This window comes from Rosa chinensis, chromosome 2 (genome assembly GCF_002994745.2).
Source record: "Rosa chinensis cultivar Old Blush chromosome 2, RchiOBHm-V2, whole genome shotgun sequence".
Taxonomy (NCBI): domain Eukaryota; kingdom Viridiplantae; phylum Streptophyta; class Magnoliopsida; order Rosales; family Rosaceae; genus Rosa; species Rosa chinensis.
Window position 1 is genome coordinate 41,765,712 of NC_037089.1, and position 15,124 is coordinate 41,780,835.

The 15,124-nt window shown below is 38.9% G+C and overlaps 1 protein-coding gene and 1 long non-coding RNA gene across 2 annotated transcripts; both read right to left on the reverse strand.

Moving 5' to 3' along the window:
- Positions 1-6,577: 6,577 nt before the first annotated feature.
- On the reverse strand, positions 6,578-8,569 carry LOC112184295 (disease resistance protein RPM1). Its single transcript, XM_040513405.1, has 2 exons — positions 8,371-8,569; positions 6,578-7,943 (listed from the first exon to the last, which is right to left on the reverse strand). The coding sequence occupies exon 2, from the start codon at positions 7,916-7,918 to the stop codon at positions 6,578-6,580; it is 1,341 nt and encodes a 446-aa protein (XP_040369339.1). The 5' UTR covers positions 7,919-7,943; positions 8,371-8,569.
- Positions 8,570-11,547: 2,978 nt separating this feature from the next.
- LOC112185510 lies at positions 11,548-12,817 on the reverse strand. Its single transcript, XR_002930304.2, has 4 exons — positions 12,713-12,817; positions 12,175-12,281; positions 11,889-11,975; positions 11,548-11,648 (listed from the first exon to the last, which is right to left on the reverse strand). It is a non-coding gene; the product is annotated as an uncharacterized LOC112185510 (long non-coding RNA).
- Positions 12,818-15,124: the final 2,307 nt, after the last annotated feature.

Here is a 15,124-nt window from a genome sequence, read left to right on the forward strand (position 1 = left end):
TTCCGTGAGCATGTGTAGCTAAATAGGTGGTGGCTTAGCTTATTCCTACGGGAAGAACTAAGTTGCTTGAATTTCTTACCTTGAAATTAAAGCATGATGTTGTGAGTTTAGGTCCCGGAAGAATTTAGGCTCATGGCACCATAGGCCATTTATAATCCGGAAGATTGGAATGGTATAAAGGTTGTGTAATTTAGCTTTGCTTTGGAAGAGATTGTTAAAATTGCATGACTAGTTTGTTTCTTCTTGGTAGCTTCATCAAAGCACTGAGGGGAAATTTATCAAAACATGTTGTTACATTAAATTTGGGTTATATTGTGTGCATGAATAAGGCTAGGTGTGATGCCTAAGCCTCTTATTCTCTCTTTATATTAAAATCTCTATTTTATTTGCGTACTTTATTTTCGTGTAATTTTAATTTGTTCGCATAAATATTAAACTCAATCAAGCCGTTCACTACCATAATTTTTAATACCATCCTCATGATCTTTAGCTCTCAAAGGGCTAAGGTAGTGACTTTCTAAAAAGATAGATTGCATATTTTTTTTAGGCTTTCTTGTGGTAATCTAGCTAGGGTGGAGTTTCCCCCAATCCCTTGGGTACGATACTCTACACTTTCCCTTACTAAAACTTGGAAGTAAGGAACATCATACACAAATTTGCACGCACTCATACTCAATGATGTCTCCAACAAGTTGGTTCCATCATGCTACTCGGAAAGGTGGTTTGGGTTTTGTATTCAAGGATGAAAATGTATAATACTGGGTGGAGGTGCTTGCCTGCTGAGTTGTTTGATTTCCCCAGAACATGTCAAAATATTGGCTTGTAAAGCTGCTCTAGAATTTGTGGTGGAGCATGATTTTGGTCCAGCTATTTTGGAGACTGATGCCATGAAGGTTGAACGTCAACTCTTAACACATGATTATGCTAATACATCCTTGTTTGGCAGAATATATGATGATGTAGTGGTTCTTTTGGAGGTTCAGCATGTCATACAAGTGAATTATGTTGGTAGGAAGGGAAATACGATGACCCATATGCTGGCTAACCATGCCTACTCCCTAAGGCAGAATGTATTTTACTTTTCAACTCCAGAATTTTTGCAAGCTGCAATTGCAGTTCAACTATGTAAGTATAATCTCTTCACTTTTCAATAAATGGCTAACCTCCTTAGATTCAAAAAAAAAAAAAAAAAAAATTCATAAATGACACCTATTTGGTGGAAATTGAAGTGGAGAATTCAGGCAATGAATTCCTTAAATTTTTTCCACAGAGAAATTTAAAAATTCCAATATGAAATCCTCATCTTCAATTAAATTCCATCATCTAGGAAATATTAAATGAGAAAAAAGAAAAGAAAAGGAAACAAAAATGGGGTTTGAAGTTTGATATTATGACAAAAAGTAGGATTGAGAGTGCTCCCAAAAAAGCAGATAAAAACGTAGATGTGTTGAGAGAGTGATGCCATGTCTGATGGAGCACCCTCGCGGTGTCGTTGTCGGACGGGCTCTAGGGGACCTAGTGTCCAGAGGAGAGTGGTCCAGTCAGAGCCAGGGTGGCGGGGGGACTGTGGTGCTGTCCAAAACGGTTGGAAGACTAGATGGGGAAGGACGACGGCGGTTAGAGGCCGGGCCGGTGTCATTCGACCCAAGAACGAAGCGTGGTCGACCTAAGAGTCACCAGGAGGTTATAACTTCATGGCGCAGCGCTGTGATTACAGGTTCTCAGATCGAATAAGTGGGATCCGATTTGCTTTAGACGGGTTATCTTCGATTTGGGGAAGGCGCCTTTATCCGGTGTTGTGGTAGGATCACGATCGCTCGGTTGTCAAATTGGTGGCGGTGGTGAAGCTGCTAGTGGTTGGAAGGTAAGGGTGGTGTAGGTGAGAGGATGGCATCGTGCTTCCTACCGACTGGAGCTTTGGCTTGGGCATGACAGTTTTTGGGCTTTGGCTATTTTTTTTAATAGTTTTATTGCTTTTATTTTTAGTTAGATGTGGCTTGATGCCAGTAATAAGTCCCTATCACTATTTGGTAGGGAGATGTGGGCTTGGGGGTATGTACAATTTGAGTGCCTTATCTGGCCTAGCAAGGTGGCGAGCTATTTGCTTGATCAAATGGACACAACCTTCTACTGACAGGATGAAATTGATTGTCATCCATTTTTATTTCCGTGCGGTAACATAGAGGGAAAGCTGTGCTATTTGTAATTATGCTTCTTCGTGATAGAGTTATCTTTCCGGTATGTTATCGCTATATCAAAGAAAATGGAGTAGCCATTCGTGCACTCTTTGCTAATTGGTGTTTGTTAGAATACATAGTTCTTGTGGAGAATCCTGGTATTATTTCAGGATATTCTCTTTATGCTTATTGTAATTTTGGGTTCAGCTCTACATCCCCCCTGTATTCTGCAATTTCATTAATCAAGGTTTGAGGGTAGCTGCATTAGCCCTTTAAAAAAAAAAAAACGAAAGAGGAATTAAAACAAAAAGAATTTAGGAATTTTTTTTTTGGGGGGGGGGGGGGGGGGGGGGGTGCGTGTAGGGGTTTGGGACTCTTCTGGATCCAACTTTAAGTCTACCCCTGCAACCAACGGTTATTGACTCAAAATTGACAAAATTTAAGTTAAGTCTATGATTGGCTTTTAGGAATAATGAAATCCTCACATTCGTTTAAATTCTATCATTTAGGAAATGTTAGTTTTTAACAGAACATTAACGGAAGTTAGTGATAGGTATCATTTGAAATGAAATCGAAAAGTTCAATTACTGATTGTGATCAAAATTGAAGTTCAGGTACCCTCGATAAGATAGAGGATAAGTTCAGGTACCATTTGTGATAATAACCCTTGATATTATGATAACAGAACACAAAACGAAAGAGGAATTACAAAAAAAAAATTTAGGATTTTTTTTTTTTTTTTTTTTTTTTAGGGGGAGTGGGTGTGGAGGTTCGGGACTCTCCTGGATCGAACTTTAAGTCTACCCCTGCAACCAACGGAAGGCAATCACCTGTCCCTAATACATGTGTCCCATTAACTTATCAACAACAACTCGTTAACTTTCTTTTTTTTAAGATTTAACTTCTGTTTTTTTTTTTTAAATTAGTAAAATGAGGAATAGCAGCAACAACCAAAAATGAAAGAACACACCCATCTCCAGATCCACCTCCAGCAACACCCATCTCTGTTGTTATGTTTCTAATACTGAAAACAATAAAACAAAAAGGAAGAGGAGACGGCAGAATTTCAGGCCGTCTTCGTTGGGGGTGTTGCCGTCTCTGTCGTTGAACCGGGTCGGGTCGGGGGCAATGTGTCGGTGCCAAATCCCCTGCTTCTCAATCTAGTCGCAAATGGTGCTACTAAGCCACGCAAGGTATTCATCTCCCTCCTTGCAACTGAACGCTGTTCAATTTCATGGTTTCTTCTCTGAGTTCTGATAAAGTAATTTGAGGATTTCATGGAATGTCTTCTCTGAGTTCTGATAAAGTAATTTGGGGTTCACATCCAAAACCAATTGGTAATGGATGAAGTGACCCAAACCCTTATAAACCCATAGGCAATGTCCTATTTTTCCCATGTGAGATGTATATATTCTCAACATGCCTCCGCACGTGTGGCGAATTTTCAAGCCATACACGTGGACAACTTGGGTGACGTGGAGCCCGTGTGGCCGTTAGGCATGCACACATAGGATAACCCGCTTTGATACCATGATAAAGTAGTCTGGGGTTCACATCCAAAACTAACTGACAATGGATGGAGTGACCCAAACCCTTATAAATCTATAGATAAGGTCTCATTTTTCCCATGTGTGATGTATATATTCTCAACAAGTTCATGGGTAAGAACCAACTCCTTTTGGGCTGGATTTTCTGTAACCGACTCTGCCCAGTCCACCTTTTCAGCCTTTTTCAATATTTGCGATGTCCAGGTCAACACTCTTCAATCCCATTACGGGATTAAACTCGATTCCTTGAGCTTATTCCTAGTGGGCGTTTTGCTTCAAATCGGTCTCGTTTAGGTTTCCTTTGATGAAATATCGTTTGGGTGAGTCTTGATTCTGTTTGGATTTGCTTGATTTCTTTCAGATAAGCGTTGAAGCTGTTGTGATTGGTATGGAATTTGAGGAGATACAGTCAGTCAGGTAAGTATGTTGTTTAAAATGTATGCTGGAGCTTGATGGTTTTTTAGTGACATCTTTCGGAAATTTTTGCATATGATAGGCTTTGAATTGATTAATCTTGTTGGTTTTCCCCAATATTTGCAGGGCAGACGTGTGATAGAGATAGTTTTCTATGAGATGGGTTGATGAGGGGAAATAGAGGCAAATCTTGGTTAGATTCATTGGAAGCCATGACTGAAGCTTGAATTTCTATTGAAGGTGGAACACGATGAGAGGAAACCCAGAAGCAATATGGCGTAGAGTTTTATTTTTCGTATTTTTTTATATTAAAAAGTAGTACAAGTTAACGGTGTTAAGTTTTTGTTAACGGGAAAAACACATGGCCAAATATTAGTCGTGGGACAGAATGGGGATAGGGAGTTTGGGGACAGATGATATCGTCCCCCAACCTACGGTTATTGACTGAAAATTTGACAAAATTTAAGTTAATCCTGTGGGAACCAGGCCATTAACAGTGCCACACCCAAACTATAATCAACACTTAGGCCAAGGAGGATTGATGTGAGCCCGATGGCTCAGCACCAACCCAGGCCATTGACGAGTAACAACTTAGAGCAAACTTTGCCGTACAATGAGCGGCTTTATTACAAATCAGACATACGTACAATCAAGACTAGAGTCTAAACTCGGAAGCAATGTATTCATACTTTACAATTTCAAACAACATAATGCCAAAACATAGAGATCAGTTTGCCGCAATTTTACAAACTATCAGCAGTTCTTGATGTTCTGGTCATGGATTCCTGCTTCGACTTCTGTAGTCACTCTACGGCCTCATCTTCATGAACTTCACTCACTGCTCCTCCGCAGGATACAGCTGCTTTGAGAGAAAACAGAGCAAGAAAATGGTTAACTTCAAAAATTAATGATCTGACATAATTTTACAATTCAGCAGTACAAGAAAAAAAAAAATCTTACCTTGTGCCTAAATCTAGAATCAATACAAATTACGATTCCAAATGCCAATTGGAGGGAGAGAAATCTTGAAATCTAGTCGAAGATTGGTTGCTCCCTGTTTTGGAAGAATGGATGACTCGAATCTGCATCATCTCAAGGGCTGCACTATGCTTTTGAAGATTAGCGATGAATTTATCAGGCATATCAGATTCAATCAATTCTTCAAGCTGGATAAGACCAGTAATGCCCCATGGAAGTGAGTCCAAACCCTGACATCTAGATATGATTAGCTTCTTAAGCATAGGCATTGCCTGACTCTCAACTTTCATCAAATTTAGCTCATCGAATTCTTCTATTCTTAATATCATTAGTTTCTTGAACGTTTGAGCTTTGAATACCAACTTCTTCCCTGTGTAAAACTGAACCAAAGTGAGCTCCATCAGATTTGGCAAAGATTCGAGGGCCTCAAGTGAGTTGACATGAGGTTTCACTCTTGACCACTTTAAAGAATCTTTGTTAGACTCGTAAGCTCAGGAATCCACTTAGGTACCCTTTCTAGCCTTCCTATCAAAAATAAACGTTCAAGATAGAGAGGAGCCACTAGAGGAGATTGCATGTGATCCAAATCAAGATACTCATCCTTGCTTGTTGATGCTACATCAAATGATGAAAGATTCTCCATTTTCTGAAGAGAACAACACAATTCTACTCCATCTTCTTTTCTCACATCTGTCAGCCCCAACTTTCTGAGACCTATTAGCTTTCCCAAGGCTTTTAGGATTCTTCTGTCGTTTTCCACCTTAACTAATGACAAATTTTGTATGGAAGATAGGGCTCCAAGATTGCCTGCAGAAAGAGTCACTCCTCCACTACCGGGATTATTGCATACTAATAGATGGCGCAACCTTACAAGTTTACAAATCTCTTCTGGCAAATGGGTCACCCGGGTGTATTTAAGATCCAAGGTTTCTAAGAATAACAACTTTTCTATGGACTGGGGAACTGTTTTGATCTGGGATTTCCTTAGACTTAGATACTTTAAGAGGGTGAGGCCAACAACACTAGAAGGAAATTTTTCCAAAGGTACACCTTGCAAATCTAATACCCTTAAAAATCTAGTGGTTTTAAGTACCATGGCAAACTGAGAATCAGAATTTTCCTTCTTGTGACCTTGTAAGGTACGAATAACATTCAAGTCAAGTCCAGAACTTCCCTTCTTGTAACTCTGTAATGTACGAATACCATTCAAGTCAATTCCAGAGTTTGACAGATATTTGATAATCAGATTAGGAGCAGAGAGGCGTCGAACTTTGTCAACTTCTGTTTGTCTGCACCAGATTGTTTCGGAATCAGTGACAAACTTCTGTGACATGATGAACGCACGAACAATGTTAGAAATACGACAACTCTTCACTCGTCCATCAATTCCCCAGGAGCTGGCTTGGACCAAATTGCTGTCAATGAGCTCGTTCAGATATTGTTCTGCAACCTCCTCTACTGTTAGTCCTGCTGTCGGCTCCACAAATCCTTCAGCAACCCACAAACGAAAAAGCCTCCCTCGCCGGATGTAGTAGTCTTCAGGAAATATGCCGAGGTACAAGAAGCAACTTTTGAGATGGCTTTGAAGATCTCTGTAACAAGGCTGAAAAATACGGCTAAGGACCAAAGCTTTGGGTCAGCTGTAAAGTTTGATGTGAGGGTGTCATGTAACTCCTCCCACTCATTTTTCGTTTGTGGCTTTGTTGCTAGCACAGTACCGACAGTTGAAATTGCAAAGGGTGAGCCTTCACACTTGTTCAGGATTTTTCTACTGCACTCCTCGAGCTCGGGGGGACAAATCCCATCTTGAAAAGCCTTCTTACAGAATAGGTCATGGGCTTCTTTGAATGACAACCCAGTACTCAAATCATGGATATACTCCGAGGACTTTACAGGAAACGAAGCCACGTCAGAGTTACGAGTAATAATGATTATCTTACTCCCACACAAACCTTTTGGTAAAGAACATACAAAGAATTCCCAATCTTGTTTACTCCAAACATTGTCCAAGACGAGCAGAAACCTCTTGTGCTGCAGCAGTAGACTCAATTTCGATCTTGGATCTTGTTCTTGATGAAGATCTAGCGTTGTGGCCTCAAAATTGTTTAACATGGCAAGCAAGAGATCTTCCATTTTTAGGGGACGTGACACATCGATCCAATAACGGGAATCAAAAACCCCTTGGACCATGTTGTAAAGATTCTTCACGAGAGTGGTTTTGCCGGAGCCTCCAGGACCTACAATTGAAATCGTCAGAAGTCTTGAATCTTCTTCCATCAACTGTTTGTGGAGTCTTGCTTTAGATTCTTCATAGCCCACCATTTCATCTTCTTGAATCTTTGGAGTCAAATCCAATTCTGTTCTGCCTTTCCAGATACTTGCTTTTGGGTCAAGGTCGCCCTCGAAGCTGGAGTCTTTAAAATGTAATCTTTTGACCAATTTAATCTGTTCGTTAATTTTCGAGGACAACTTAGTGCTTGCTTTGCGTAGTTGGAGGATATGAGACACGTGCTGAATCTTGTGAGATAATTTGTTGCTATGGAACAGTGGTGCAACTTCAGAATTGAACTCATCAAGAGCGTCCTCAATATCATGAGCTATATCCGAACAATCTTTGAGCATCTGGCTGTCTTCTACATTATTATCTTTTGAGTCGGCTAGATACGCTTGCAGTATCTCCAAACACCTCTTCGCACTCTTTACCTCCTCATGGACTTTACTGGGACAGTCAGATAGTTGGTAGAGGAAGAGTTTCATCTTCTCCACCGACGCCAACGACGCTGGAACAGCAACTTCAGTCATTTGTGCAGAAAGACAATTCCCGTTCCTGAAAGAAATGCATATGTATCAGAAAATTGTATACAAACAGACATGGAAAATTAACCTTTTATTTCTCTAGTATATTTCAATTGATACATGTACTGCATACAACGTCTGGTTTCCATAGAGTGGTGCCAAATTTACCTTTATATATATACACACCTTTAAAAAAAAAAAAAAAAAAAAAAAAAAGCCAAAAACCAGATTTAACCAGAGGAATGCTCAGCACGAGAACAGTAAAAAAGTTAAGGAAAAGGAGTTCTAGCACTGTAGCAAGAAGAGAAAATACCCCAGTAGGAGCTAACAACAACATACTAGCCCCATGCAGGAGTACGACACAGACAGTAAGATTAAATCTTTGTTTGGACAAAAAGAGAAAAACAAAAAAACTAACATAACTTGAGAAGAAAGTCTCATCAGAAAACCCAGCTAACCTATGAGGCGAGGAGACTGAATATTGCACTGCTGAGCAACCACCAGATTAGATGCAGAAGGATACTGCTGAGCAACCACCAGATTAGATGCAGAAGGATCAATTAATTGAGGGAAAATGTGAAGGGTTTCAACCAGCAATAGGTTACGGAGGTTTTTTTTTGTTTTTTCCAGAGGTAAGCCGGAGCGACACAGATTAAACTTCTGATACTGAGGGATGAGATACAGATCGAACTTGTTGGTTCTTATAATGGAATATCAGATGTCACGGAATAAAGTCTACTCTCAAGAAAGTCCACTACTTCTTTGCAATTGGGCCACCATGGGCTGCGAATAAGCTATTAAGGTGACATGGGACAGATGACACATTCCCGGGCATTCAAATTAATTTAAAAGAAGCGTCAAATACCAGATGGGTCCTTAATTTACGCTCGCGTGTTTTGAACGAGCAATTTATATCTAAAATATTCTTGTCTCTAATGGTTTTTCATGTTGCTTCTCATATTGGCTATGTTATTTACAGTGTTAAGAGTATTCGATAAGTCAATTCACGTGGCAACATGTAATTAGTTCCTTCGTCATTCTAGCTTTGGTAGTCTGTGCAGAAATTTACTGTTTTATCAGGTGCAATTTCAATCTCATCATGTCCTAATTAGATTTTTTTTTTGTTAGAGCATGTTTAGAAATGCTATATATTTTTTTAAAGTCCACTCTATGGCAAAGAAAGTCTACTCTGAAAAAAGTCCAATTCTTTGCAATTGGGACACCATGTGTTGCGAATAAGCTACTAAGGTGACATATGACACATTCCTGGGCGTTCAATTTAATTTAAAAGAAGTGTCATATATCACATGGGTCCTTAATTTACGCTCTTATATTTTGAATGAGCAATTTATATCTGAAGGATAATCGTAAAATGAAAGTCTCTAATGATGATTTTAAAATAGAGATTTCATGAGAACTTTCAAATCAACGATTAGATAAGTGGTCCAAACTTTAGTTAAAATTTTATGTAACGTCCCGTATCTCAATTTACCTGTTTACTAGTCATTTGGACGGTAAACGACAATTACTTTCACTTTTACTTTGTTTCGATTCTTTTAGTGGCCCTAAAAGTTGACTTTTTATTCGGGTCAAAATTTGAGAAAATATTCTTCGTGAAAGTTGTAGGAGACGTTAAACCGAGCACTTGCATATGCGGTACGTAAAAATCGGAGCTCGTATGTGAAAGTTATAAGCGAAAATGTGAAAATTACTGTTCATGGTAAGTAGTATATATTTGAAAAAGTTACTGTGGCTGGTAAGTTTTTATTTCTTCTTCTCTCTCCTTCCTCCCGTGTTTTCTCCCTCTCCTCAGCACTCTCTGCAACTCCGGCCATCTCCCTCTTTCGGCCACCTGAGAGCGAACAACAAGCACCGGTCGACTCCTCTACTCCTACCCAACCTCCCCACGGCGGCTTGGCAGGAAAATGACGCATCGGGTCCTTGAAGTTTTCACTGTAGCAGAAGTGGTCAACGTCGATATTTTCCGATTCCGGCCGTCTCCGGCCACCAAACCGACGTCGAAGGTTCGGTTTTTGCCAATGATCGTTTTGCCCCTTTTCAAGTGAAGAGGATGGGTTACTATTGGCCCAGTATGGTTAAAGATTGCATGGAGTATGCACAAAGGTGTCAAGCTTGCCAGTTTCATGCAAACTTCATCCATCAACCACGAAAGCCGTTGCATCCAACGATTGCTTCCTACCCCTTCGATGTGTGGGGACTTGATGTTGTTGGGCCCATAACTCTGAAATCCTCCGCCAGTCACTCATACATTCTAGTGGCTACGGATTCCTTTTCAAAGTGGGCAGAGGCAGTACCGCTTAAAGAAATAAAGAAGAAAATGTTGTAGACTTCATCAAAGGGAATATCATTCAACGATATGGTGTTCCTCGCTACATCATCACAGACAATGCCAAGTACTTTTCCAATAGTGCCATGGAGAAACTCTGTGAGAAATATCACTTCAAGTTACACTTTTCTTCTATGTACAATGCCCCAGCAAATGGGTTGGTTGAAGCATTCAACAAGACATTGTGTAACATTTTGAAGAAAGTTGTCAGCAAAACAAAAAGGGATTGGCATGAAGAATGGGCGAGGCGCTCTGGGCCTATAGAACGACATATCGAACTGCCACGAAAGCTACACCTTACTCCCTTGTATATGGTGTTGAAGCCGTCTTACCCTTGGAGAAACAGATTCCATCTCTGAGGATTGCTTTGCAAGAAGGACTGACTGATGAAGAGAACGCCAAGTTACGCCTTCAGGAGTTGGAAGCCTTAGATGAAAAGAGACTTGACGCGCAACAGCACTTGGAATGCTATCAAGCTCGAATGTCACGAGCTTTCAACAAAGGGGTTCGACCCAGATCCTTTCAAGTTGGTGATCTAGTGCTTGCCGTGCGCAGACCTATCATTATGACACACAAGACTGGTCCAAAGTTTCAGTCAAAGTGGGATGGACCTTATGTAGTCCGCGAAGTCTACACCAATGGAGCCTACAAAATTGTGGCTGAAGATGGCCTGAGGATTGGCCCCATAAATGGAAAGTTCTTGAAGAGGTACTATGCTTGAAACGCATAAGAAGACGCTCCTAGCCAGCACAAGCCTAAACTGCACATGGCACACAAAAAAAAAAAAAAAAAAAATCAATTTCACTTCATCCATAAACCCTTCACTACAAAAAAAAATTGCAATGGCCACGGCGCAATGCCGTCGTAAAAGAGCATTGGCGACTACAATGCTTCCGACGCCGTTGGTGGCGTCGCCAATGTTATTTGCCACGGCAATTCCCCGTCGCAAGACTATTAGCGACGGCAAACGTTTGCCATAGCAAGAATTTTGCGACGGAAAAATGCCGTCGCAAATACCAATGGCGACGCCACCAACCGCTACTGAAGTTTTTTGCCGTCGCCAAAAGTCATTTGCTACGGCAAAAATGCCATCGCAAAAAAATTATTTATGAATAAAAAAAAAATCGGCATGCAAATGCACACCGATTTTTTTTTTTTTAATGAATGAAAACTATACAAAAAGGAATGAAGCTTATATAAAAGGAAATGTTACACTTTAATTTTCCTCATAAATGTTACAAAATGAATATTGAAGCTTCTACCAAAATTTACAAGATCAATAATTAAGCTTTACAAGTTAGTTTTTTTCCTCTACTTCAAGATGAACTTTGCAGGGATCTTCCTCGATCTACTTCATGTACCAATTACTCTAGTGTTGTTGCAAGCCTCCTATAACAGAAAGTCAGAAATCTTCAAGCATTCATTAAAGAAACAAAAAGCTGGAAAATTAATGGGAGATGTACACGACATAGATATTGTTCATACCAGTACATACAATTAATATTTCACTTGAACTCTTAATTACTTTTTGACATTTTGAGTCGGCAAGTGTGCTAAATCCAGGTCTTTCTACGATTAAAGCTAGAGTAGTTGATTTGAAGAATGCTAAATCCATAGTTCCATACTTACCTCGAAATATGTCTGAATTTCCATTCATTATATATCATGAAGATCCCTTCCAATTAGTTCCTAAATAGGGGGCTGCTGCGAGTAATCCTGAAGGAACACGAAAAATTATTCAATTCATATGCACTAGGAATAGTAAATTATGCAACTGCATCAACGTAGACCAACTGTTTTTAAAATGGCATAGTCGAACTGCAGCGTCACTATAGTATCAATTGCAAACCAAATACAATTGATAAGTTCCATAGTTACAGACTAGAAATAAATAAAAGTATCTTCTGAACATTACCGGAATCGTACTTGAGGTGATATGTTCCCCTACTTGGTTTGTTACTTCATGCCCCTCCTCTCAAATTTCTCCATAACAATGTTGCCTTAAGGCCAAAAGTACTGCTCCTGTATGTTTACGCAGGTAAAAATTTAATCAAAATCAACTTAAGCACCCAATTGCATAATATAAATGAGAAACAGATTCCAACTTCGCAGTGGCTAATCTAACCATTATTATATATTTACCATATAGCAAAAATCGATAGCAAAAGAAAATTGATAAACAATATACATAAGAGCTTGTAAATCAAAAAGGAAAATATCGAATAACAAAAATAAGAGGTTTCTTCCTAGCTTCTGGGTGTGTGAACGTATGGCTGCCAAACAGATAGAAAAGCCAAACAGCACTGATTTCTAATGGTTATAATATACACAATTAGTCAAACTATATACTGCACATAATTGCATATACACGACCCTTCAGGCGTGAGCATGGAGAAAAAGGAACCAATCAAATCAATGAATCAACACAAACATTATTGATGAAGAAAAATTACCAGCTAGGGAATCCTTGCGCTCCAACCAAATAGTAGCCAACTGCAAGACAACCATAATAAACAGAAATCAGAAAAATTGTTAGCAGAGTAGAGATATATCCATTAAAGAAAATATTTAAATGAACAACAATTAGAGTGAAAAGCCATCCTTAAGGTTGAATCTAAGATTGCAAATCTTTGTTTTTTTGGCATCGATTCAGCACAGTAAAGCAATTGTGAAATGATAAATTTTGAGAAACAACCAAATCAGCCACACCAGCATATAGCAAAGATCAAATACCGAACTCTTTATACTACCTCAGATTTCAAACTTAACCAAAGTATTAGCAGTTTGTGAACATATACTGGATATTAGGTATGGAGAGATCACTTCAAAAGAACTTTTCTTTTTAGGAGGCACAAATGTATCTACTAAAATGTAATTTAAATTCCAATATTGCAATGGTAGAAACCTATGAAACTTGACAAAATTACCTAAACAAACAAAAGACTACCAAGGAAAATAATACCAACTCCATTAGTTCCTAAGATTCAATCAGAAATCTATCAGCCAAGACCGAATTTTCATCAGAGGAAGATCTGAAGCAAGAAGAAGTGATTCTAGGATATGTGTCTCCTCATGGATCTCAGAAAAATTCACAGGCAGAAAAAATAAAAGCTCTCAAAAATCCCAACAGGCCTCCACACTAAGCAAGGAACATTAAAGACAAAAACATAAAAAACCAATCATTGACATCACTTACCAAGTATTAACTGTGACATTTTACAGTCAATATTTTAGAAGTGTAATTGAGGTGAAAATAACCGTATAAAAAAATTAATGTGAAAATAACTAGCTTAAAACAATAGCAGGTTGTAAATTAATGCTTCCTCCCGTACAGTAATCAACCAAAGTTACTACATTGTTGATTAAAGATTCAAAATATATTGCAAGACTAGTACATAGCAGAAACTAAGAAAATTATTCCAGCATGTGTCCCCAATTGTGCCCGTCGTGGGACTCCTTAGAATGAACCCCTTTGAGCCTACGTTGAAAACCTTTGTTTCATCACCCTCACTACCCTACCATGAGCTTAGTACAGGATATCTCTACCCATGTCTTAAGGACTTAGTAGAGCATAACATAGTATGTAGGGGTGACGATGAAAGACAAGTATGGGGTGGGAAAAATCCAAGAAAAAAAAAATTTGCCTTGAAAAAAAAAAAAAAAAAAAGAAAGAAAGAAAAGAGGCAAAAGAGAAGAAAAATTGAAAAGAAAACTCTTGGGAAAATGTTGAAGTGTGGTTTTGGACTTGCAAATTTGTATAAGGCTCAAAGTTGAAAATTATGCCTTTGTCCATTCCCATGTTGGTTAGAGTGAAGGTTTGGCCCAAAACAATGATATTTGGTCTCCAAAAATGATGACATAAGGTGGTCCTTATATGCTCTGCTAGGTCCTTAGGATTTTTTTGTATCCTTAATCTTCATTTCGAAAACCCTAGCTTAGCCCCATTACAACCTGTTTTAAGTGCTAACTTGATCCTTGAGATGGGCAATCTTTGGTTAGTGGAGTCAGTTGCGCAGTCGAGCTTATGGTTTAGGTCCATTTGTGCACTTAGTCATTTCATGAGGTCTTTAAAAATTCTTCACAAAATGTGTTTATTGATGAAATATGCAAGCTGTTTGTTGCCTTACAATTTGTTCTCTTGCATATACTTGAGTGTGAAGCTTTTAAGCATAGCCATTTCTGAGAGAAAAATCGAGAGTATGCCCTGTGAGTTTGGATTGGACTTGTTCGAAACATGCTATCATTCACTGTATAACTTAAGTTCTCCATATCTTGCTTAGTCATATGAATGTCACAGGTTTATTAACCATAGAATTATCTTTGTGATTTTGATTAAGTGTTTAACGTGAAAGCCATGAGTTTGGAGTCTCTGAGACAACAGTTAGGAGCAATAGAGTCATTTCCTTGCTTTTTGTCAAGTCTTTGTTCTGTTTTGGATTTTTTTGTTTTGTTTTGCTAAGGGACTAGCAAAAGCTAAGTGTGGGGGAATTTGATAGGCGCATTTTAATGTGATATTTTAAATGTTAATTCCTCACATTTTGCTTAGTTATTCCTTAACGAATCGATTTTTAACTTAATTTCTAATTTTAGGTACATTGGAGTAGATGAAGAAGAAATGAGTGTTACGTCCATAATTATCTAGAAATGATGGAGAAGAATGAAAATGCACTAAAAAGTCAACCTTGAATATTTTCTTACTCCGGCTAGGAGAATCAGAGCCAAGCAAGGAAGAAGGAGCGGCCACCTGACCAAATGAACTCGAAATGAGCTGAAACTCTCCAGATCCATTCTAGACACCCAAATGATCATTTCTTATGAAGAGTGCCAGAGAAAAATATGAGTGGAAGGCCTTCAAACAATCAGCC

What these genes read in the sequence shown, in the direction of transcription:
- LOC112184295 (XM_040513405.1), bottom strand. Translation starts at nt 7,918, where the DNA reads ATGACTGAAGTTGCTGTTCCAGCGTCGTTGGCGTCGGTGGAGAAGATG.